Genomic DNA, 26,642 nt, shown 5'->3' with positions numbered 1-26,642 from the left:
TACAAGAAATCTTAAACAGGTAATTTATTGCACTGTATTAATACACTGCAAACTGCACTCAATATACACAACAGGGGAAATGCTTTCATGCAATCTGTCAGTATTTTAAGCAGCAACGTTGTCAGAAAAAAAGACATTCAGGTGCAAATGTTTTAGAGGGGAATGTAAATTAGAGGTAGATAACAACTATGAAGGGTTAGCTGGTGATATCAATAATAATAATAAAAAATCCCCATATATTTTCACCTTGTATAATTTCACCATATTCTCATGCAATCTAATCTAGAAAATCATTAGATTTGTAACATCTTTTGACATCATTTGTATTCTCTATGTACTATGACTTGCCCCAGGACTTATCTACATGAATAGTTTTGCATATGTTTTCTGCCTGCAAGATGCATATGGCATATGGTACTTGACCTTTATCAGTCTCATTTAATAACATGTTATAATTAAAATCACAAACTGCCAAAGCATCAAATCTATTTCCGCAGAAACTTTGCTGCCAGGCATGTCAAACGTGGCACACACTAAGCAAACACCGCACCTCCCAACATAAATAGATATCCTTATTTCCTTTCTGTTTGGATCGGATGTGTAGCTCTTTATTCCTCGTTGTCTATTAGTCAGGTGACACAAAACACCAACGCCTGACAGTCGGTATAACATGGGGCAGCACGGTGGCTCAGTGGTTAGCACTTTTGCCTCACAGCACTGGGGTCATGAGTTCAGTTCCCGACCATGGCCTTATCTGTGAGGAGTGTGTATGTTCTCTCCGTGTTTGCGTGGGTTTCCTCCAGGTGCTCCGGTTTCCTCCCACACTCCAAAAACATACTGGTAGGTTAATTGGCTGCTATCAAATTGACCCTAGTCTCTCTGTCTGTCTGTCTGTGTGTGTATTAGGGGATTTAGACTCTAAGCTCCAATGGGACAGGGACTGATGAGTGAGTTCTCTGTACAGCGCTGCAGAATCAGTGGCGCTATATAAATAAATGGTGATGATGATGATAACAAATCATACAAAAACCAAATAACACATAAAAACAGATTAAGTACACATATGGGCAAAGGAGAAGGTACAGACATGACATAAAGGGTAGAGGGGGCGCAATTTGTGAGAGGTTGGCTCCTTCATTTATAATATCATATTATTATCGTATGTATATATATCTATTATCATCGTATATTAAATGGATTCCCTGATTAAATGATTGCGCTATCTACAGTATACGACACCCTTCCTTCATAAAGACAGATTCATTTTAATATCTACATATATAGCTGGGAATTCTATTACTGATCAAGCTATGTATCTGCAGACTACTCAGGTTTCTGCTCCTATATGAAAACTGTCTGTTTTATGCGACTCTCCTGTATCCTTACTACGCTGTAATGAACCTATATGTACCATCATATATAGAACAGTGCAGCAGTAGTAGACAACATGATATTTTTCAGAAGCCTAAGACATGGCCCCTGGCTCCACAAAAAAAGCCACTTGTGGAAAAGCACTGAGATTAGAGCACACAGCCCAAGGGGTTGGTCGACCTCCGGGTCGCTAGTTAAGCTGGTGAAAGAAAAATCCAACAATAGTCCACTCGAGGCCAAACAGGCTATATAGACTCTGTGTATGTCATTAATAAGCGCTGTCCTTCTTGATGTGCACCTAGAATTTCCCAAGGCTTATAGAGAAAGACGGCAGCATTTGCAGAGTAGAAGTTTGCGCAGGCAGAGCGGAGGAGCAGGGCCAAGTGAGGGCATTTATTACAAAGTATGCAGTAGGTGTATCTGTGCAGGATTACCTGTTGGGCAACGTAGGGAGCCCACCTACATCACCTGATACATACCTCCCATCTGTCCCTATTTTAGTGGGACGTCTCGATTCACGGTCCACACAGTGGGGTGTGGCTTAATAAGAAAGTGGATGAGTTTTTGAACAAATATGGCCATTTGTGGGCGGAGTTTGGGCATAACTGGGCAGTGTTTGGGCGGGGCTTATTTTGTCCCGCTCTGGGATTCTGAATGTTGGAATTTATGCCGATGTAGTTAGGCCCATCGTCTGATGGACATTTTTTAATTTAATTTTTATTTAAGAAAAAGGGTCTTAGAGGCCAGTGGGCTCAGATTACTCTAGAGCTCGCTAGGTTTCTTGTGTGTCAGATCTGTTCAATCAACAGCGGCATTCAGTGATGTCAGAGGTCAAGAGAGAAGTCTTGCATTGTTATCAGACAAGTCTGTCAGTCATAGAGCCACTTAGCCAATCAGAGTGGGATGGGGCGTGGCTTGTGACTTCTTTGTATGAGTAAACAGCAGTTTAACGCTGGGAAGCTCCCAAGAGAACTGCCTGTGACATAAAGCGGAACATTCTATCACTCCCTGCGGAATGTTAGACACAGATTTACTTTATCCTGACGCATACGGTAATAGGGATACAGATAACATTGATGATTTATTGGTCAACAATCATATGGTGGATAAACAGTTCACAGAATGAAGTAAAGGGCCAGTCCCTATGGATCAATAAACTGACAGAAAATGTCTTTAGTAAACAGATCAATGTTCCTGTTAAAGCAGTTTTGAGTGTTTTGTGTGTGATATGACCTTTTTGGTTTTAAATTGCATGAGCTTGCTGGCAAGTGCCAGTACTATTTCATGATATTACTGAATTGAAAGCCATTTTAATTCTGCCTTTTTGTTTCAGTATTTTGTGATACACGGTTAAAGTCTATTTATTGCCTACAGTATTGTGGGTTGAGCAGCCTATCACCCCCCCCCCCCTCAGGTCTCAGTCAAGTTACTAATTCCTAGGTAATTGAAATGCTTACGTTTTAAGAATATAGGTTCAGCTAACAAAAAGGCAGGTCCAAAGCACAAAAAGTATAGAAAAAGGCTGTAAGCCTGAGGTTTTCCCCATTAAATGCGGACATAATTGAGGCATAGGCCCAGCAGCCTGCAGGACCGGTCGCGATATACAGAACATTTGTCGGGTTTCAGTGTGTCAGACCTCTCTCAGCGATGGCGGCTTTTAGTGATGTCAGTGGTCTGAGCAACTCCAGGCTAGAGATGCTCACTGACCCCCGTGAACTGGTTTTGGTTTTGGATCTGGATAAGCTTCATACTTGGTTTCGGCAAAACCGCTCTCGTGTGTTTTGGTTTTGTTTTTTTTTTAGAAAAAATCCTAAAATATGCTAAAATCACATAATTTTGCTCTTTTTTTGTTCCTACATTATTATTAACCTCAATAACACAAATGTCAAGTCATTTGCAGTAAATTTTGACCACCTCACAGATCACAATATTATATTTCATACACTTTCGGACAAATACAGCAGCGACCTGGCTGGATGGTAAGCGACAGAGCAATGACACAAACACACGGCAGTTCCTAGCACATCTAGGACACATTGACACACAGCAGTGGCAGAAAATAAAAATGGGGGTCCGCCCTCCCTTCCCCCGCCCCCGCTATGCTGGATCTTAAAAAGGAATTCAAAACTCGCGAGATCCGAGGACGTCACAATGATGTTTTGCCTCATTTTCAAATCCGAAAAATCGTGAAAGTACCGAGCCGAGTCGGATCCCCTAAGTTCGGGTGTGTTCGGTTCCCAAGGAACCGAGCCTGAGCATCTCTACTCCAGACTAGTCTGTCAATCTGATAATTACTCAGCTAATCAGAGCAGGAGGGGGTAATATGTGACATCTACAGAAGAGTGTAGTAAGCGCTGTGGAGAATCACACGCAGAGTGCAGCAGAGTGTTTATATCCCAGCCAAAATGCTTTGGCAATGAAATCAGTCTGTTTTGACTTTTTCCTTTTTGGATGTGTGATTTTTGCACCAGTCCGTGACAGCCGGCCATCTGTCAGTGCCACGTGTGTTGTTTTCCGTGTAGCGAAAGCTTGAAAATTAGCTTTCGGCTTAAATTGAGGACAAATTTCCTGGACTTAGTCAGACCAAAATAAGGACAGGGTTTTCATTGGTCCAGAGCTTGTCAAGGACCAACACTTCAACCAGATCATCCAACATGATGAGGAAGCGGCTTGGAAGGTATTATAAGATGTAGCCAACCAACTTTTTGGAGAACAACAGAGCAAAGAACTATAAAGAACATGTGAATAAAGTACTGTTACCTTATCAGAAATTAGGCTGCAACATGTCCTTAAAAATGTACTTCCTTCACTCTTATCTGAGGGTAAATGTATTAATGTCCGGATTCTTCAACTCCAGCGTGTTCAGCGTCTTCGGCGATTAAATATAAAGCAGCGCTGCATTGTAAAGGGAAGTTTCCCTTTACAATGCAGCGCCGCTTTAATTTTAATTGCCGAAGACGCTGAACACTCCGGAGTTGAAGAATCCGGACATTAATACATTTACCCCCTGGACTTTTTCCCTGGACTACTGTGGTGCAGTATGTGATGAGCATGGTGATAAAGAAATCGAATGTCCAGATATTGATTAAGTTTGGATCATTTATTGCAATAGAGCCTGTAATCAGCAAAGATAGCACAGCTGAACAGACACAGAGGTACAACGAATTTATACCCCTCTGCTTATCTTTACCCTAGTGACCATATAAGGAACAAACAATTCACTGTGAAACTTAATATATTTGAAGGGGGGGGAGCAGTTGCAGACTGGGCTGGGGGCCCCCCAGGCTAAAATTTGCCAGCCCTCCCCTGGGGGGGGGGGGGGGGGGGTAGTGCTAAAAACAGATATCTTTTGTTGCACATACAAGAAAAGGTGATTTCACCGGATGGGCTACGGAATAATGATTATTCCGACAAGACTTACCCAGTGCAGGCATGGACAATGTACAACGCTTTGTGAAGTGCATTCTCCATGGCCGCATACTTACATTACCCCCTTAACAGCACCAATAACAGCGTCGCGGTTGGCAGTGACGTCATCAAGTCGCGGCGGCTTCTTCATTCATTGCGATTGCTTCTAGTCGCTTGGCACATCAGTCGTCCTGGAGCCTCGTTGGGAAGGAGCCCTTCGGTGTGAAGACGTCGGGGTAAGTCTTGGCGGGGTAGTCGCCGATTCCACCAGTTCTGCACATTATTATGTAGATTGCATTACCCCTATCACGACAAATACTATTATTAAACCAGTAACCCTTTAATTGCCTTCTCAATAGCGAGAGATTCCATTAGGACACGTCAGCGATGGAGAAGAGATATCAAGGCAACTGGAACTGTACAATGCTGGACTATTGCTGGACGGCCACAAGAGATGCTCCAGATGTGGAATACAAACGAAAGGCCAGGTAGGAGCGTAAAATTTGAGTCAAGTGAAAAATGTTAACCAAAATAGTATTTGTCTTTTATAAAAACAAATATTGTTATAATATATTATTTCCCCACAATTGAACTTGATTTGAATAAAAATATTACTATTAAAAGCATGTTTGGTTACTCTCTACTTGCCCCTTTTTAGCTTCACGTGCCTTCATTTATTCAATATAAGAGTGAGTATGTTTAGTACTTTAGAAAATCCATTTTTTAATGCAACTCAATTAAGATAAAACAAATGTGCATCAAGGAAACCAAAAACATACAAACTTTTTTTGTTGACCAATATAATAATACGGTAACATAACTCTCTCTCTCTGAATAATGATTTTTCTTTTATCTTAACGTGTGGTCGGTTAGTGATACATGGAAAATACTGGTGATTACAGTCACACATTCTTATACAGTCGTGGCCAAAGCTCTTGCAGTTATTTTCAATAATACAGTATGTCTACCAGAAAATTGTTGAAATTAAAACATATTCTGGTATTCACATATGTATTTCTTATGTTTGCATTGGAATAATAAACAAAATGCAGAGAGAAAATCCTACCTTACTCCACATAAAAATTCATAAATGGGGTGGACAAAATTATTGGCACCTTTCAGAAGTAACTTGAAATAATTAATTAATTTCAAGCAGGTGATTCTTCTGAAAAAGTGGAGATGTTGCCTATAGCAAGCAATCAGATTCTAGTTATGATTTATTTAGTACATGCTACAAAATGACAGGTAGAATCTGATTGGTTGCTATAGGCAACATCTCCACTTCTTCAAACCCGCAGTTTAGTAAATACACTCCTATGTGTCTGACGTGAGTTCCTGATAGCTCATGTATACTAATAGCTGGCCAATGTGAAGAGAAGTGTATATCTCAGCGATGCATTTCACTGTGTGTAGACGATGGCCCTTCTACACTCCTTTATTGCATTTAAATAATCTCAACCCACAAGACGAGAACTCATTTTTGCAACGGAGTGCAAATAGTATGTGCACTCAAATGCCTAATCCCGGCCAGAAACACCCCTGAATCGCCCAATGCCCCCCGTGGGTCAGTGCAAACTTTTTCCAGCCTGCAGATGCTTCCATGTTGGCACACTCACTATTCTCTGGATTCCCAGACTGACAATGACTTTCTTTAGGGATGTTTACTTACATACCGTATTTCCCCATGTATATGGCGCTCCCATGTATAAGACGCACTTTAATTTTGGCCCCAAAATTAAAAAAAATAAATATTACGGTAGCTGTCAAAAATGGCAGGGAGAGTGTAATGGCCGGCTGTGATCAGAGCAGCCGGGCAGCACACTCTCCCTGCAATCGCCCCCCCCCCCCCTCGCTGCCACTGTGCCTCTGTCCGCCTCCTCCTGGATCCCCCTGCTGTCACTCTAATGCTGCCCCGCTTCCCCTCGATCCCCCCACTGTCACTTTAATGCTTCCCCTCGAACCCCCACTGTCACTTTAATGCTTCCCCTCAATCCCCCTGCTGTCACTCTAATGCAGCCCTGCTCCCCCTGGATCACCCTGCTGTCACTACATAATGCTGCCCCGCTCCCCCTCGATCACCCAGCTGTCACTATAATGCTGCCCCGCTCCCCCTCGATCACCCCGCTGTCACTATAATGCTGCCTCGATCCCCCCGCTGTCACTATAATGCTGCCCCGCTCCCCCTCGATCCCCCCGCTGTCACTATAATGCTGCCCCGCTTCCCCTCAATCCCCCCGCTGTCACAATAATGCTGCCCCCCCTCCCTGCATCCCCGCTACCCCTGTATAAGACGCACCCATGTTTTAGACCCCAAATTTTGGGGAAAAAGGTGCGTCTTATACATGGGGAAATACGGTATTTATTGTGTTCCACTTCTTTTATGTATCATGTTGTACTTATACTACCCCACAGCCTTATACGTTTACATATACTACCAAGTACCCAATCAAGTTTAATCCCTCGTTTCATCACACACCTCATTTGGTCTAAACCATTGTTTCCCAAACCCAGTCCTCAGGGCTCCCTAACAGTGCAAGTTTTCTGGATCACATGTGACATAATTAGACCACCTGTGGATCTGTTACAATGTGTCAGTCAGTAATGATTACACCTGTGCTCCAGCAAGGAGATATGGAAAACCTGCACTGTTAGGGAGCCCTCAGGACTGGGTTTGGGAAACACTGGTCTAGACCATCCAACCCCATTATTGAGAGTACAACACATGTTTAATTGAACTTGTATATTTTAATATCTAAGTTTTGATTGAATTCTCATGTAAATAATTAATGGTAACTCAATGATGCACAGCTATCTTCAAGAGAACTGAAGTGTACACATCAATCCTGCTCTGCAACGGTGAACCTATGCTGACGAAGAGATTATGTTTCAACCTTTTTCCTCATATAAATTGTATATGTTCTCCGTCTAAAAATAGAGAGAGGGAGAGCACCGGCAAGACATGTCCAGGATTGGATATCTTACAATATCTTATAAAAACATGAACATATCTACTGTCATATTTTATACTGTCACAGCCATCATAATACCTGCTTTACCTGCTTATAATATAATACATCCTGGTATTAATTGGAAAGAGTTACAACTAATTGCCCTTTCTAGCAGCTAAAATGTAATTAGTCGATTCCAATTTGGTAAAATTTTACACTGTAGCAGATTCATAAAGATATATTAATCATATTTCTTTTTCTTGGATATCTACGTTAAAAATATTTTTCAGAGCTGGAAGGAGGAACAAACAGCCAAGCACTGAACAAAGCCTCAACAAGGAAAGTATAAGCAATAGGAAGTGACTCCACAAATCCAGAAACATGTAGAAAAGACAGCTCAGTGCTGGGGCATATTGTATTATATTACAATTATAGTGCTGTGCTACACACATTTAGTGATATACAAAAGGTTACATATTAATGCACACAAGGTTTGCTGTAATATGTGTTCTCTGGCAGCAAAGTAGGTTCTTGCACAGAACACAGTAGTAGATCAATATGCCTAATAACAGACAGAGCTCAGAGGGGCATTCCAAAGCCTCTCTGCTCACTACATCATGTACCATGTGACTGTGGTTGCCTAGGTAGTCACATAACACTGTGCAGAACTATAAATCAGTAATAGCAGCTTGACAAACCAATGAAAAATGGCAATAAATAAGCTTCTTCTTATAGTCTGCACAGCGATGTTTAAAATAAAAACATGCCTAATTCTTTCATGGGATTGCTGCTTTAATATGATATATAGGCTTAAGCCTCCACCTATAAATATATAATAAAGTCTAATGGGACAAAAACTTCCAAAATTTGAGGGAAATTGGTGAAAGGTAAGGTTAATGGCTTATCTAAAGGGCAATATATTCAACATGTATTGTTTGGAGTGGACCTGCTGGAATAATAGTTGTAGATTTGTAAAACGATGTAAAAGCAGTGACTGATATATATAAGAAAATGGACATATGTCTTTTATATAAAATCATTTTTTTTGCATAATGTATCTAAAGAATTTTTATTATTTTGCTTTAATTCACCTATCGATTCATTGTCTGATTCATTGTCTGCACACTTTGTTTTTATCAATATTAAACAACAGTTGCTTAATCCCAGCTGACCTGTCTATTCCTCTTTATTTCAACAATTGTGGATGTTACTTTTTATGCAGTATGCTAACCCGATAGTGCTCCACTGTTCTCCATGTCTCTCCCCCCAGCTGCTTGTCCACACCACCTGCACCGTCCAAGAGCTCCAACATCTTCCTTTCAGTGGTTGATTATAGATAATGACCCCCAACAGTCTCTGTCTCAGTGTCAGTCAGATGACTATTGTTTGTTTCCCATTGTCCTCTGAATAAGTGACCATTCCAGTGAGGAGAGAATCTAAGGCCTGATTCATTAAAGATCTTAACTGAAGAAACTTCTTATTTCAGTCTCCTGGACAAAACCATGTTACAATGCAAGGGGTGCAAATTAGATTTTGTTTTGCACATAAGTTAAATACTGACTGCTTTTTCATGTAGTACACAAATACTTGATAGCTTATTTGTACACTGAAATTTAAAGTTGATATTTGTGTGCTACATGAAAAAACAGTCAGTATTTAACTTATGTGCAAAACAAAATCCTACTTTGCACCCCTTGCATTGTAACATGGTTTTGCCCAGGAGACTGAAATAAGAAGTTTCTCAAGTTAAGATCCTTACCGAATCAGGCCCCTAGTTCTTTAACTTCCAAAGCCTACTGGCCCATCTCAGTGCCTTTCCCGATGCAAAGTTATCTTCCATATTTTTTTTTTTTAAGATGAGGGGACGAAAAAAACAAAACACCCAGAAAGTCGGCCAACAGCTACCACTTGTCTGAAGTGTTAATAACAGTAACTATGCATATATATATATATATATTTCTTTTTTTCTTTAAAAAAAATTCGGGACCCGATGATCTACCCAAACTACCCCCAGATCTGCCCAAACCACACCCACTGTGAAGCCACACCCGTTTCAGAGTCCACGATTCGAAACAGACACTCAAAAATATTTACTATTAGGGGGTATGACTTATGCAATTAGTGATACAAACAAAGTGTACAAATAATGACTACTGGAAATAAAATGTAAAAAAGGAAATAATTGAAAAAGAATCAGGTGAGAATTATAACACTGATTCCAAAACTGAATACATGTCAGAACTATGCATTACAAATCTCTAATGTAGAAGTATTGCACAGACTAAAAAAAAAAGAAAAAAAAGTATTGTCAAAACTTGTAGTTGACAAAAGGGTTCAGGGTTCAGGAAAGGTCATTTCAGGTGTGTTACCTAGAGAGGTCTGTACCCTGCAGACAATTAAACAGTCATACAGAAGTGAGGAATAAAACAATGGTCTGACCTCTACTTGTGTTTAGACTTTAATTCCTCCGCAGGTCCCGAAATTCTCAGCACTGCCCAAGTTTCTGTCATCCCTCCCTGTCTCGATCTCTCACCAGAAAGACGAGTAGAGCAGGGAGTGAACACCAGAAGGAGTACTAGGTTTACAATGAGTCAAAGACAGCGATAATTACAAAATAAGTTTATTTCAACATGACATTTGGAATGAGGACAAATAAACAAGATTGCTAGAGAATGTTAGGGTACATAATCATATTACTGTATATAAAATATAGAACGATCCGAATACCTTTTGTGAATATTGATTTACATGTACAGTAAGGATGTTACATATTCATGGAAACAGTAGCATAGATAAACTGAGACTGGAGCCTAATGGTTCATACTTGAAGACCATGCCTGATTTCTCCTGTGGGGGGACCATCAGATAAAGTTGGACTATGCAATAAGCAGATTACTGACAAATATCTGCAAAATCCACAGTGATGACACATTAAACCTGCTCCATGAAGAGTTCTGCATTGATGCAAACACTTGTGTGAATACCTGACTGGGACAAAGTGAAATAAGCTGCTCTCATCACATAAATGGTGACACACACGCTCTGTGACGTTGGAGCACCAAAGCAGTTTTATTAAAGATAACGTAATAGTGCAAATAATGGCAAAACTAAGGGCCCGAGAAGGTGTCAACCACAAATTTACTGTGTAAAACAAATACTTGCTGGCAGCCATTCTTGTATTCCCTCCGCCAAAATTATCACTGGCTACATCATGCTTAGTCATAGGAACCAAACTCTGCAAGTTGCTGTCCACTGTCTGTAAGGACCAAGACTACCGCTAACCATACAAGGCCCAACCCTTGAGGTAGTGACAACCTTGACAACCTCAGGGACCCGTGTCAAAACAAAACAAATTCAATAAAAAATGGCAGGGCAGGTTAGGGGGGGTTGGATGGGGGTGATGCCTCCGCCTCACTATCTTCCATGTGACTATATTATTTCTCCCTGAAACTAAACTTTGTGATGAATTCTATATATTGAAGGCCTTAGTTTTCATACAGCTATTAACAATAGCAGCCATCTTCTGTCTTTCAGTTTATTCTTCCCACAATGCAATCTGTTCCTGCTAAACAAGCATCACCATTATTAATATTATAACGCCACACTGTGGTCATTTCTAAAATCCCTTACATCCTTCCTAAGCCAAGCCGGAACAGAAACCACTCCTGGACTTAACCTGGTTATGTCAGCCTTCCGACCAGGCTATCGCCCTACTCTGGGAATGACCTTAAAGGTATCATTTCTGTCCTGTGGAATGCATTTCAATGGATCACTGCAGATTAAAGTGCTCATGTGATACTATTATACACACATAGGGGGAAAATTCAGTTAGACCCTGATACGGTACAGAAATCTCCACTCATTTGACCTCGCATCTCTATGGGACAGCTTGGTGGCTAAGTGGTTAGCACTTCTGCCTCACAGCGCTGTGGTCATGAGTTAAATTCCCAACCATGGCCTTATCTGTGTGGAGTTTGTATGTTCTCCCTGTGTTTGCGTGGGTTTCCCCCCACACTCTAAAAACATACTAGTAGGTTACTTAGCTGCTATCAAAACTGACCCTAGTCTCTCTCTCTCTGTCTGTGTGTGTTAGGGAATTTAGACTGTAAGCTCCAATGGGGCAGGGACTGATGTGACTGAGTTCTCTGTACAGCGCTGCGGAATCAGTGGCGCTATATAAATAAATGGTGATGATAATGAAATGTACCGTATTAGCAGAGTGATGTCTGGTGGCACCTCGCGACTATCTGTATTACCCCCATAGAATAATAAATCTTATCATGACATTTGTACACGCCACCATATGGTATGTAAATATACACAGACATTATGTACATAAAATACATCTATTGTAGAGAGACATGTGAACATCTACACATAGCACCAAGCATACTAATAATAGCATTATACATCGTCATATGGCCAGAACATGGTTTTGTGCTCGCCTTACAGCGTCTGTCACTTTATTATGGTACTAGTAAGTTTCACAACATTGTAAAAACATATTCGTAATAAAAGCTCCAGCACATACAATCACCAACATACTTAAATCTTCTCTGCAGTGTACACACCTCGGAAACTAACATGTGGCTATTGTTGAACTATGAGAAGGAAAATGAATTAAACAAGTGTCCAAAACAATAACTCCTACATTGGATGTAATAAAACCTTGTTTTCATTCTATACCCGATTCTTCTTACTCGTCACACTGTGACATCCTCATGGTTACAACAGAAACAGAATGATCATCACTGGGGATGTGCTATGACAATATGGAACTACACCCAGGATCAGACAAAGCAAAATTGAAAGAGAACAGGCGAAGGGGAGACATACAACTCATGGAGCTCACGGCATATAGAGGAGTAATATAGTTATGTTCTGTATAAAGCAACATTAAAATGTTTTTGAACAAAGTAGATTCTTTTTTTCACCTTGACTATTCAGTTCAATCATTTATACAGAATAACAGATATTGGAATTGCCATCCACCGCATAGGACAACTGAACTATGCTTTTTTGTAAATGTAATTAAAAAAGCCACCAGAAGTGCCAACAATGGGCCAGTTCTTGGACTTTAAGGCAAGTTGGCATTGATATGAAAACTTGTTTTTATCCAGATAGATATTTATTTAGTAGCTCAGTGGTTAGGGCGCTGACTTTGGGACAAGTAAATTTGTCTCCCTGTGTCACAGGTTCCAGAACCTGTTAGCACAAAGGCAGAGGGAAACTGTGCCTGGCGGACTGTACGACTGAACATCAATATTCTCAACATTCTAAGTAGAATGATCCGTCAAGAAACGACTTGTCTTATGTGTTGTCATGCAGCATCCTAAGGGGCATATTCAATTGTTGGCGTTACAGCCTAAAGTAACGCGCCCCGCGCACTATTACCGTCATTACGGTAATAGTGCGCATAAATACCGTTATTACGGTACTTTTCACGCTGAATTTCAGCTCATCCCATATTTGCCCCTAAATCTTTTCAATCAGTGACTGCTTCTTAAACAAGGCACATGATAATAATTTTCCTTTAAGATACACCCCCTCGACTACCTTGTATTTCATGGGACAGTTCGAATTTTCAGGGCAACATGGCTAGTTATTTGGGGATACGATTGTACCCGATCGGGGAATGGATTGTTTAGTGGTGTAGTTACCTAAAGTCGCTAAATTTTCCTACCGGGACAATGAGGTGATTTGTTTACAATGTATTAAAGGGAATGATTAAAATACAGTACCACTGTATTACGAGGATGCCAACCGGCTACATTGTGTAATAACAAGTTGTCATCTGAGAAGAAGGCAACAAGAACTGCTATAGCTTAACGACGCTCATTACAAATCTTGAGCCAACAACGCAAGTGTCCAGTTACTAGGGAGCGATGAGGAAATAATGCAATGACAATTTGTAAACCGCAGCAAGTGAAACCTTACAAAGTAATATGGAGATGTGCTATAAGCAGTACTGTAAGGGAGTATAAACACCAGGCCTATGGCGTCTCTCCACTGAAGTTATAAAACCGCACAATGGTTCCTCCAAAACGGAGGACTATTTATTTTTAGAAAAACGGTCGCCCTCTCTTAGTAAACGTATGACTGTGGTTCCGCAAGGGTTCTGCTGCGGTAATAGTACGATATGTAAGACTAATCTATGAGCCAAATGGAATTTTTAAGAAGAAACTAGTACAAACATTAAAACACACAATATAGAAAATACCCCAAAAATATATTCAATTATTGGCAAATATGACATTTTGTCAATGAATTTCCATCTGAAAGAACCCACTAAAATACACTGAACCTGTGTATATTATATCAATGTTTATGGGGAACTTAGAATTTTACCAAATACTAATTGGTAATTAAAATTACCACAAAGCAACATCCTATAGCGTAATATATTATTATATAGATTTATAAGTCATCCAGCCAACAACTGTAGCTGATTATACTTCATGAAAAGTCCATCGGTGTTGGTTTCATGTGAAATAAAACTCTTTTGCAGCAAGGGCAGGGATACTAGTTTTTAAACACTGACCTGTACGTCCATGTTACATTAAGTTTGGGTCATAGAAGACTTCCTGTGAAAGCAATTTAAACTGTTATAGGAAAAGATTCCTACTCTCTGTTATATGTGCAACAGGAATCTGAATTCTAATCAACTAAAAATGGCAATCCAATTTGCTAGTAGCAAATGCTGTGAATGCAAAGGTGTAGGGGCTGGATAACGTCAATTAGTTATCAAGATGTTCTTATTCCTAAATCCAAATAGCAGAACTCATTCATTGGGGTAAATGTATCAAGCTGCGAGTTTTCGGCAGGTTTGAAGAGTGGAGATGTTGCCTATAGCAACCAATCAGATTCTAGTTATCAATTATTTAGTACATTCTGCAAAATGACAGCTAGAATCTGATTGGTTGCTATAGGCAACATCTCCACTTTTCAAACTCGCAGCTTGATAAATTTTCCCCACTGTGTGTTTTCAGTCAGTAGCATTCATCTGTGTTCGAAAGGCATCAAAGTACATGTATGTATCTAAATACAAGCAATAGTACGGTTGTTTATAATCCCGCTAAGTACTTCTTTTTGGCCTTTTTGAATTTTTGGGGTTATCAATTATCAAACTGATCACAAGAGGTGATACGATTATATTTTTTAGATATGTGAGAAGTTCTGGAACGACAAACATGCAATTCTTTACATCAGTGGTTCCCAACTCCAGTCCTAGAGTTTCCCCAGCAGTACAGGTTTTAAGGATATCCATGCTTGATCACAGTTGGTTGGATCAAAATGACAGAAGGCTAATTCATTCACCTGTACTCAAGTACAGATATACTTAAAACCTGGACTGTTAGGAGGGATTGTGGAAAGGATTTGGGAAACTGCAGCACTAACTGCACATAGCATAAATAAGCCGTGACTTACAGCAACCAACCAGACATTTCCTTGCACTATTCTATTTGCATGCATGCTATATCTGGACATCTCTATAGAGTCACTGTGAATGTTCTCTGTGGTCTCTGAGGGGCTAATAATCTCTATATTCAGATATTGTGTAGTTGCTGTCACAATGTGGTGGAATGTACCACCCAGCACCGGATACGGGGTTGTATAAAGCATCTGTATAACACACTATACTGATCAAAATAAATATTTTATCTGCAGCTATAGGTGACAGCACATTAGTGGTATTTGCACCAGGGTATTAAATACACCTCTTAGTCAGACATGTTATGGGCTACGTTACGTATGTAAATGCAACAATGAGAATGCAGCCTATCAATTCCCTAGGAAGCATTGCCTCGTGAATATTGGGAAATATTCTTAGTGGATTGGTACACTCCATCCTCATGAATAGTGGTTCAGTCCACAAAATGGCTTTGCTCTACAATACAATCTTAGGGCATACCTCTAAAACATACAAGTCCACGACAACGGGACAGGGGGCGTGGCCAGAGGGCTCCTATCGCTGTAGAGCGCTAAGCTGTCCATTAGTTACCTGACTTCCCCCCAACATTATCACCCACGGGACAAACATGTCCCCGGGGCAGAACAGAGTCCTAAATCTGGGACTGTCCCACTGAAATCAGGACAGTTGGGAGGTATGTCTTAAAGGCAGATTTACTTAGCCGTGAGGTACCACCCGACCCAACCTGATGTCTGGTTGCACGCCTTGCTGGCGGCGAATACAGCACTAAAATCTCCACTCATTAACCCTTGCATGTCTATGGGACATGGGGGAAATTTAGCAGATATCTTAGTAAAATCTCTGCTACGATGTGTCTGTGCAGACTGTTCCGGAGACACATCGTGGGCAGCTCCCAATTGGATCCCCCCTTTAATATCCAACCAGGAAGGGTAATTTTGGTGGTGTATGTTGATTTTCTAGAGAAAGGACATTTTCCAGGCTTATCACTGTTATCCATGAATACTAATCACCGATCACAGATGAGAGGTGTACGCAGTTTACCAAGATCGTTGTACTCTTAGCTCTCCTGTCCCCTTGTTATCGTCCATGACTACGCAGTCTATGCTTAATGAGGTTAACAGGAAGAACAAGAAGTACACAGTAACATACATGACAGGTTGTTCCCACAGGAAAACAATACAACATATAGAAAAGTGCAGTATTTTTTTTTTTTGCAGCTTTTAAAATACATCACACCATGGATTCTGGATGTCCAGGTATAGAGGTAAATGTTCTTGGCACCTGAATGACCCATGAGGTTTTGGGGAGTTCTGGGTCTCCTTGTGTGGCACGTATTTGGCGAGGGGCAGTCACTAGCCTAATAAGTGGCCGCTGAGATGTCTGGCACTGTAGTTGGGTCCGGCTCACTCAGTTGATGCCACTATCTGCAATAAAGAAAAAACCCCACACACATTAAAGTCACTATGGGAGCAATCTTGAAAAAGATTGTTGTTTCCTATATTTGCCTGCTTAGGTAATGCTTATAAAACAAAAAAATAAAATAAAAAATATTTATTCCAATTTGCACCAAAATAACACCAAGGAGTATATTTACTAAACGGCGAGTTTGCAAAAGTGGAGATGTTGCCTATAGCAACCAATCAGATTCTAGCTGTTATTTTGCAGAATGTACTAAAGAAATGACAGCTAGAATCTGATTGGTTGTTATAGGCAACATCTCCACTTCTTCAAACCGGCAGTTTAGTAAATCTAGCCCCATGTCTGTCCCATAAAGAAACCGAATAATAATCACTTGGGTAGACTAACAAATAAAGTTCACTTAAACTTACATATCCCAACATTTGGAATTCGGCCATAAAGAGGTAAAAACCCTTAATCAAATGTTTAGTAATACACAGGGTTATAAAAAACAAAAACAAAACCTGTAAAGCTACACAATATCTATTCATTTATGCAACCTAGTCAATGGGGTGTAGAAATTAGTAAATCATATGGCAGCTGGCAGGGATCAACTTATGATTCTCTAATTTAAGGGAGATGCTTTTAGATCCAAAGAAATGTACGATATTGCAGGTCACCTTAGATGTTGGGTTTAGTTAGTGTTTAAAGATGATAAGGCAATACATAAGGCAATACTTTCAATCTATCTGTGGTTTCAATTGCATGTATAGTATTTTAGAAACGGGGACATTTATAGTAACAATCATGGTAAAAAAGGAACAGACTTAAGAAACAATCACATTTATGATACTGCTTTTACATTTTGTTTTCCGGAATGGGCGGTAAACAGAGACCAGGTGGGTGGGGAAGAGAGCGGGGAAGAGGGAAAGGGCTCACCTACTATAAATGATAACTCAAGGAGTTACATATGTCCTGGAGTTGGGGTGCCGATGAACTGAAACCACAGGTTCCAAGTGGAATTAGGTATCAAAGTATTCTGGATGCTGGTTGTGTATTCCAAAGATGCCATAAAGCCTATTCTGTTTATAAGAGCATATTTGGAGGGGGGGGGGGGGTGTTACAATTATGTAGTATATCTAATGACTGATTGTTATTTTCTGTTGAATTCATGTATGACAATGTGAATATTTTATGTAACCTTATAATATAATCGCAACATGTGCTTTGCTAAATATACATGAGTTTGAACCTATGAAAGTGTCAATAATTTTTTACAATTATCCAAAGATAGATAAGGATCTCTGAGGAGCTTTATTTTGTGGTATGCAGAGGATGTGGACCTGACCAGACAAGCCAAACGAGCAGAGGTGAGAACTCAGGTCCAGAGCTCAGGATATCCCTAGCTCACTTCAAAAGCCCTGTGACATTTGGGAGATCAATCTGTCCTTATTGACAGCTAAACCCCAAAGGTGGGCGGTGAGAGTTATGTGGAGAAAGGTTTAAAATCTTCTGTTTTAGACATTACAGTGTGCATTTTCATGATGAGGTCTATCAAGACTGAAATGTCTTATTTTTCTCAATTGTGTTCCCTCACACACACCAAGTCTTAACTAAGTAAGTAGTGACTCTGGATTTATTTCCTATTATATTTTCTGAAACTTATCTGTGCAACATATTGTATGTCTTGTTATTCATTTTTTGTAACTAAGTTTTGGAAACATTTTTCAGAATAAATAAATTTTATCTAGCGTATTCTCTGTTATTCTTTGTGAACTTACAAAGCCCAGGAAGGCTCATGCTACATGTGTTTGTGATTTAAATGTGAAACATTAATAAGTGGTTTTGGTGAACGTAAGGACACCATAATAAATCCTTTTGTGTGTGAAAAGGTGTATTCATTGCTAAGTGACTAAGGTGACGCCAGTCACGACCAGCTGTTCAGATTGCTGTATCTGGGACAGGCTGGGCGTTTGTGACAGGGGGTATTTTGTTTTTCCCAGGGACAACATTTATAATGATTGCTCCGCATATTAGGCAGTACTTGAATATGCTATTCAAGGCTATGTTATATAAGGTAAGAAATAACGGACCTCATTTATTTAGTGCATGGATGTGAAGCAGACAACTCCTTGGTTATGCACAGGTGGATGGTCTGCCTTCTAACACTTTAAAACTGCCCCTTAAATAAAACGCTTCTATTTTGCTCCTAAAATGCAGCTCAGTTTAGCCTAGTTTATGGCTTAAATGAGAGGCCCCCGTGACTGCCTATACTATATGCTACACTTTTGAGTGTTTGAATATTTGTTTTGCATTGGCAAAAATATGACTACAAATGAGCTTACCTACCGGAGCGCGACTGGAATATGTGTTCTAATAACAGTATCAATAAGACACAACCTCCGCCTGTTCAGAGCGGCTGCAAAGGTCAAGACCTTTTTGCAGAGTGGAAACAGCTGTTTACCCCTTTGCACAATAAGGGACAGACTTAAAAATACACGCTCTCCACCCTTTATCTCATTTAAAAAATCTAGCGCAGCAAAATTAAATCTAATTTTTTTCACTGCTCCGCAAAATTAGGCTCACAAGTACGCCTAACGCCGTACTCTGCTGGTCAAAATTCTACTCCTTCGCTTCACAAGCCCATGCGCTTTGGCAGGAGTCTAGGTAACCTTCTGCAAATTGTGGCACACAATACCATCAAAGAGTAGTTTTCACATCACAGTATAGGACTGTAAAATCAATTAGAGACATAGCATAAAGGCAATGATAAAATAGATAATGATGACTGGTAAATGCCATATATCAACTGCTCATAACTGCCTTTATAATCATGTGCTGTGGCAGTGTAATGGGGGAAAAAAACAAAAAACAAAATTAGTGCAAATTAAGGACAATCCCAGAAGAATGCAGAACAACCAAAGGACTATTGATAGGTGGGACCCATTAAAGAGGTCTTAATGCATTACAACTGATATTGGAAAATGAGGGCTTACTAATAATTCAATTATCTGAGTAATGTGGTTGTTTTGTGGGTCCTTTAACTTTTGCCATATCATTAATATATATATATATATATATATATATATATATACAGTAACAATATATTTCCTTCGGCCAATCACTTACAGCTCAGTATCCCCCATGGCCGTCGGTCTCTCCAGTGCCTGCTTTCTCCTCTGGATACCGTCTAGTATTTTCTTGCGCGTCCCCAGTGGGATGCGAATACTTTTGAGGTCATGGTCGGAGCAGAGAGTAAGGGCTGCCAGGTCGATCTTCTCCTCCTGCAGCAGGGTGACAAGCTCAGACATCTGTAGTGAGGCCAAGAATGTCTCCAGGGGGGAGGTGTCAGGCTCCTCTTCATCATCCAATCCTAACTCCTCCTCTTCCCACGGCAGCGTCTGCTCATTTCTACCCTCTAGACTGCCGGCGCTGCCGATGCTGTCGTCTAGACTCGGAGATCGCTTAAGTCGGCTGCGCAGCTTCACCTCCTCGCCTTCCATGTTGAGTCCGTTGTCCTCTTGTCTGCCCACGCCAAACAGCCCACTACTCAGATAGTTTCTCCTGAACACCATTGTGCCGAGGCCCGGCCTGGTGAACAGAGAATCATGACCAGAGTCTGTGCTGACCTCAGAGTGGGCGGGATCGACGTGCAGTCCAGGGTCACTGACAGCCCTGGAGAGTGACTCTTCCTCATGCAGGAACATTTCACGAAGGTGATGTCGCCCTCTGTCTCGGGGACTGGCGTAGGTGCCCTGTTTCACGAACATAACATCGTTACCTAGCTGAAGCCCAGAGAGTGAGCGCACACTTTTCCTACCATCCTCGTATATCTTAAATGTCCCATCGTTCTGTTTCCTCTTCTCCAGCTTCTTCTGCATCTTGGTTTTGCCCTTTGTGGTGCCTGCGGCATGAGAATATGGCATGGTGGCAAGTAATGTGGCACTCGGGATGCGTTGGCTCACTGAGCTGGTGAAAAGAGGAAGACAAAGACAATACTTTACTAAAATTCCACATTCTAAAGACTGTATGGAACGTTCCTAGTGTGGCTAGTCTACCTGTGCTTCAGTCACTTCACGCTGTGAATTCACTTTTCCACCTCACTTCTAGTAGGGTCTGGTAGAGGGTAACTGGGCATTTGTTGGGGGCCTTCAAAATTCTTTAAAAAAAATATTACTTTAAATGGCTTGGGGCAGCATGGTGGCTCAGTGGTTAGCACTTCTGCCTCACAGCGCTGGGGACATGAGTTCAATTCCCGACCATGGCCTTATCTGTGAGGAGTTTGTATATCTGTTCTCCCTGTATATCTGTTCTCCCTGTGTTTGGATTTCCTCCGGGTGCTCCGGTTTCTCCCCACACTCCAAAAACATACTAGTAGGTTAATTGGCTGCTATCAAAATTGACCCTAGTGTGTGTGTGTGTGTGTGTGTGTGTGCGTTCTAGGGAATTTAGACTGTAAGCTCCAATGGGGCAGGGACTGATGTGAGTGAGTTCTCTGTACAGCGCTGTGGAATCAGTGGCGCTATATAAATAAATGGTGATGATGATGATAAAGTGACTAAAACCTTACATTATGAGACAGTACGCCGGGGCAGTACTACAAGTCAAAGATTCAGAAGACCTCTGATGAAGAGGTGATGGAAGCATAGAGGATTCTTCTACTCAATGGATATTACAACTATTAAGTAACTTACTGGCATTACTGACCCTATTAGGCATCTTACTGAGGATCACCGCTACTGCTGTGCATTTAAGTGGCCAAGTACAACTTACTTAATTAGTGCACTCGTTACAGCCCCTGAGGATGGGCAGACTTTAATTGTACTTTGCAGAGTAATTTATACATTGCGCATGAGTAACTGTACAGTGCGCTGGAAAGTGCTCAGTACCTGGAGAAGCTGGAGAAGCTCATGGTGTCGGAATGGTCGGACATCTCCTTGCGGTACCGCCGCTCCATCCGCTCGTGGTGCTTGCGCTGCAGCTTCGCGCAGTCGCGGATACGTTTCTCTGCCTCGTGGAAAGCTCGATCCTTCAGCTTAGACACCATCTTTGGATTCAAACTGTTCTGCTTGGCTGCGATGGAGTCTAGGTACCGCACACACTCCATGTGGCCCTTGGTGGCCGCCATATCCAGCGGGGTGTGATAGTCATTATCCAGGCACCAGATATTGGCCCCGAAGGACACCAGAAAGGATAGGCAATTGAGGTGACCATTGGCAGCAGACAGGTGCAGAGGTGTGTTCCCCCAAATGTCACACTTATCAGGGTCCCCCCTACAGAATATATTAAAAGTACAAAGAAAGACAAGATCACATAAGTAAGAATATATCACCTTTACACCAATAATAAGCTTCTTGCAGTGTAGTTGATATCATTTAGAGTCAGCATAATGAGAGCTTCCTATATCCAGAACAAGTGAATCCAATTAAAAAAAGTTTAGTACCATTTGATATATACGTATGTTCACATTTGTCAACTGCAGAAAAAAAATTCAATTTATTGTAGATGTTCCATAATATTTATATAGTGAGCCACGGTCACCAATGTAAGAACGGAGAGTATGGTGTGTAGAGAGAGGAAGAGACTTGCAGAGAAAAGGGATAGAAAAAACTCAGCGGTTAATAAAAACTGCGATTTACGGCCTGGAAACATGGCTGTGACGGGTACAATATATAAATGTAATAAGGAGAGCACGGCGATGGCACTATAGAGGCGTTAAAACCAATTTAATGAACCTGCATAGAGATTACAGTCACGTTAGAAAAAGCTTGTAGGATAGTGCTGGGAATACAGGGTTTAACAGGAATTGTATATAATAGATCCGACATCATGGCTAATAGAGAGCTAAAGGTCATTTATGATCAGCAAATCATGTACTTGTGCAGGAATGGCCACCAGAACGACGTGCTGTCTCCACCCCCAGAAGCTCATGTAAATAACTTATCCTGCCGCAAGATGTCTCAATAATGCCTATGGGTACAATACAAGGCTCATTTCTGCCACCCGACCACAATCAGCGAGTAACAAAGCAAAATTTGCATCCCACCGATGACACCATCTTGACATGCTGATATATGTGCTTACATAAATAGGCAACATCGTCACAGAACAGCATATACACAGTACTGCAGCATCATAAATGACCCTTAGCCTGGGTACACGCTACAGAACAATTTTCCCAATGCGATATCGTTAACGATTTTACCAACGACTGAAAGCATGCTGATTCATGAGTACAAACTATACACATTTTACACAATTTACCTGCAGATCTGTGCTCTTCATCTGACATATAACCCATATTTGCCAACTCCCCCGGCATGTCCGGGAGACTCCCGAAATTCAAGTAGGTCTCCCGGACTCCCGGAAGAGCAGGCAGTATCCAGCACACGGCAACCTTCTCGTCAAAATGACGCGATTCGCGGTGAATTGCATCATTTTGGCCCCACCCCCCCGCTGGAAAAACAGCATTTTCCGCGGGTGGTGGGGCCAAAATGCCCCTCCCGCCCTCCAACCACGTCCCCTGCCCGGGATCTCCCGGAATTAACTTTTTAAAGGTTGGCAAGATTGTTATAACCATTGGCTGAAAGATGGTGACTCTGTAAACTCTATGGAGATCTGTCTACACTGCTGGTCGTGCGTGCGTACACACTGCAGAATGTGCCCGACATTATTCCATCGTTTATAGAGATATTTAGTCCTTTTATAAAAACATATCAAACGGTACCCAGCTTAATATAACAGGACAGTACCATCAAGATCTAAATTAATTGTGCAGTTATCAACCATCGGGATAACACTGTGTCTCTTGCAATCCTTTGGGTCGGCCCACTGGATGACTGGATCTGTGCAATTTGACCATCCACATGTTTGGCCACAGATTCAGTCATGTGGCAATATCAGCATATGTGACAAGCAATAGACACTTTCCAATTAGGTTTCTGCAATACTCATTGAAGTGAAAAAGTTCCTTCTAAAGTTACTAATGACCTTTGCATTGCCAAGTCTTAAGGGCTCTACTCAATCAATACTCATCGTATACTGTCCATTATCTCTTGGCTCTCTACACCTCCATATATACCAGACAGCGTCCTTCCAATATACTTGTCAGACAGCAGGTACTTACTGAAGCCACAACACCTGTACTGTAGCTTCTTCACACTAAAATATTTTACTTATTTTCACATGACGAGCAATAGGGTTGCACACCCGATCCCCGGGGCACGTACCTGGTCCCGCCGACAGCTCACTCCGTCCCGGCCGCCATCATCTTCGTTTCAGTTCTGCGCATGTCCAGACCCAATCTATTCATTCCCTCTGCTCCTTTCCTATTGGCTGTTACATACTGTCTCCAAAATTCAAAAGGCACCTCCTCCTGATCTTTGGTGCCTGTTCTTTTAGTTACCTCTTAGGTGCTAGATGTGGCTCCATTTCTCCTGCTGTGAGTTCTTTCTTCTGGTGGATTGCATCCTATTACAACCTGTTGTCCGCAGAGCTGACACTCTTCACAGCATTTCGCCACCATTCCAGTGGTACCCTGTTGACCACAGAGCTGACATTCTACAATGGATTTCACCTCCATTCCAGTGGTAACCTGCTGACTGCAGAGCTGACACTTCACAGTGTACTTGCCGCCATTACAGTGGTAACCTGTTGTCCGCAGAGCTCACTCTCTACTGTGGATTTCACCGCCATTACAGTGGTAACCTGCTGACTGCAAAGCTGACACTTTATCATGTACTTGCAACCATTCCAGTGGTAACCTGTTGTTCACAGATCAGACATTTTCCCGTGTGCTTTTCCATCCTTCCAGTGATAACCTGCTGACCTCTATTGCTCTCCTCCTTGTGTTATCTGCCATTGTTGACCATCTCTGTATATTCCCCGTTGGGTTTCGACCGGTACTCTTAGTAGGGACCGCAAACTGCGGGATAGACGCAGTGAAGACCAAACCGCCTTGCAGCGGTTCCTGGTGGAAACCATCTCCCCGTTAGACTCCGCGCTTTACTAGAGTAGTGCTAATCTAGGAAAACCGAAGGATCCATTTCTGAACAGTGACACTTATCTTTACAACTATTGTAACATAACTAATTTATTTTTGTTTGTTATCCTTTACATAAATTGTAAGCTCTTTGGGCCAGAGTCATATTCCTCATGTGCATCCCCATTTTCATCTTAATTTTTAAATAATTGTCATATAATTAGAATGAGATGATTTGAATCTGAGAGGGATATGATTGGCATTTAAGCTAATGAAAGGTTCAAAGTAAGGAGGGGGTGTCGGGCAGGTTTTGGACGGTGTAGTGACAAAGGTAAAAAGTGTGACACTATGGGCCTGATACATTAAGGAAATTAGGCAAGAAATTGAGTAGGTTTTCCTACTTAAGTTTCCTGGACAAACCATGTTACAATGCAAGGGGTGCAAATTAGTTTATTATTTTGCACATAAGTTAAATACTGACTGTTTTTTCATGTAGCACACAAATACTTGATAGCTTATTTATACACTGAAATTTAAAGTTGATATTTGTGTGCTACATGAAAAAACAGACAGTATTTTCCTTATGTGCAAAATAATAAACTAATTTGCACCCTTTGCATTGTAACATGGTTTTGTCCAGAATATTTGCTCAATTTTTTTACTTAACTTTCCTTAATGAATCAGGCCCTATATTATTAACAGGTGACATTAATTGAATAGTTTTACTTTTTTTCTTTGCGTTCTTTTGTGACTTGATATTCCACATATCCTGCAGTATCCTGTGTATTTGAGCAGAGTGGACCTAGACCCGTATTCATCAACAGATGTCTCTTCACATCCGCTCCTTGTGAAATTTTAAAAAACGCACATTTTCATTTGGTAATGAATCAGGCCCTGTGTTTATATGTATTGACTCAGTGTGAAATTGTCAGGAGAGAACATTTATACCACTTTCATACTGCCGCCCCGGCAATATCCTGGGTTCTTAACCCGGGATATTGCCGGGGCACAGGGCAGTATAGATAAGAAGATTCCCGGGTCGGGCGGGTTCATACTGCACCTGCCCGACCCGGGTTTTAGAAAAAAAAAAGTGGAAAAAAATGTTTTAATTAAAAAAAAATACAAAACAAATGTTTACTTAACTTATTTTCAGCCAGCGGTGTCTCCGGTGCGTTGCCGGCTGTCAGGGGGACCTCTGGGTACTAAAATGACGTAATTTCTAGTCCATTAGAAATGATGTCATTTTAGTACCCAGAGGTCCCCCTGACAGCCGGCAACGCACCGGAGACACCGCTGGCTGAAAATAAGTTAACATTTGTTATGTATTTTTTTATCAATTAAAATCTTTTTTTTTTACTTCCCCATTATTTTTTTTTTACAGTATGAATGGTGAGACCCGGGAATTACACGGGTTGCACCATTCATACTGCAGGCGAGCGTGGTCCAACCCAGGAATTACCCCTCGCAAAATCCCGGGTCTAAGTCCCGGGATTTTAGACCCGGGATTTTGTGGTTGGACTATTCATACTGCACCAAGACCCGGGTTTTTCAGCGTGCCTCTGCAAAAACCCGGGTTTTTGGTGCAGTATGAATGGGGTATTAGAGTAGGCATTTTTAATTCATGGGTCATAACCTAAAAACTAGTGCCCAATTGTACAGTACAATTTATCTTATATTGTGGATAAGATGCCATTTTCCCTGTGTATTCTCCTTTTTACAGGCTTTATCAGTTGATAGCGATTAAGGAACACTATTTAAAGCTGCATTGCCATGTATTGTTTTACTAATATGCCATTCCTTGGGGGCTGCTCCAAACTGGCGCTGCATTAGAATGGTGACGGGGTGTGAGCAGGAGGACCAATCAAAAGTTGCAATCACTGAGATTGAGGATTCTGATGTGTCCTCCTTTTTACCTCCCGCGCAGTCATTTTTAAGTGGTGCACTTAATGTCATACTGATGAGGTCATGTGACAAGTGCATGAGGAGGTCGTTAAGCCCCGCCTCCACCACCACCCAGGAGGATGCCTACTTTTCCAAGAGTCCCCGACATTCCGGAACCTCAGGGAAATTCCGCAACCTCCCGGAAATTCCGGGAGAGTAGGCA

At 41.3% G+C, this 26,642-nt stretch overlaps 1 protein-coding gene across 2 annotated transcripts in view; it reads right to left on the bottom strand.

The window, feature by feature from the left end:
- Positions 1 to 15,472: 15,472 nt before the first annotated feature.
- Positions 15,473 to 26,642, bottom strand: part of USH1G (USH1 protein network component sans) — a 34,513-nt gene continuing 23,343 nt past the window's right edge. The window contains exons 2-4 of one of the 2 annotated variants that reach the window (XM_075215404.1): positions 21,447 to 21,830; positions 19,687 to 20,526; positions 15,473 to 16,583 (exon numbers count right to left, since the gene is read on the bottom strand). In XM_075215404.1, the coding sequence (XP_075071505.1) occupies positions 16,580 to 16,583; positions 19,687 to 20,526; positions 21,447 to 21,830 (1,228 nt within the window). In that variant the 3' untranslated portion in view covers positions 15,473 to 16,579. Of the gene's footprint in view, positions 16,584 to 19,682; positions 20,527 to 21,446; positions 21,831 to 26,642 lie in introns of those variants that run through there. The other variant, XM_075215405.1, reaches the window with a different exon arrangement.

Source organism: Mixophyes fleayi, chromosome 6 (assembly GCF_038048845.1).
Source record: "Mixophyes fleayi isolate aMixFle1 chromosome 6, aMixFle1.hap1, whole genome shotgun sequence".
In the NCBI taxonomy this organism is placed as follows: Eukaryota; Metazoa; Chordata; class Amphibia; order Anura; family Limnodynastidae; genus Mixophyes; species Mixophyes fleayi.
Note: the sequence above shows the minus strand (reverse complement) of the source record. Positions and strands in the feature narration are given on the sequence as shown.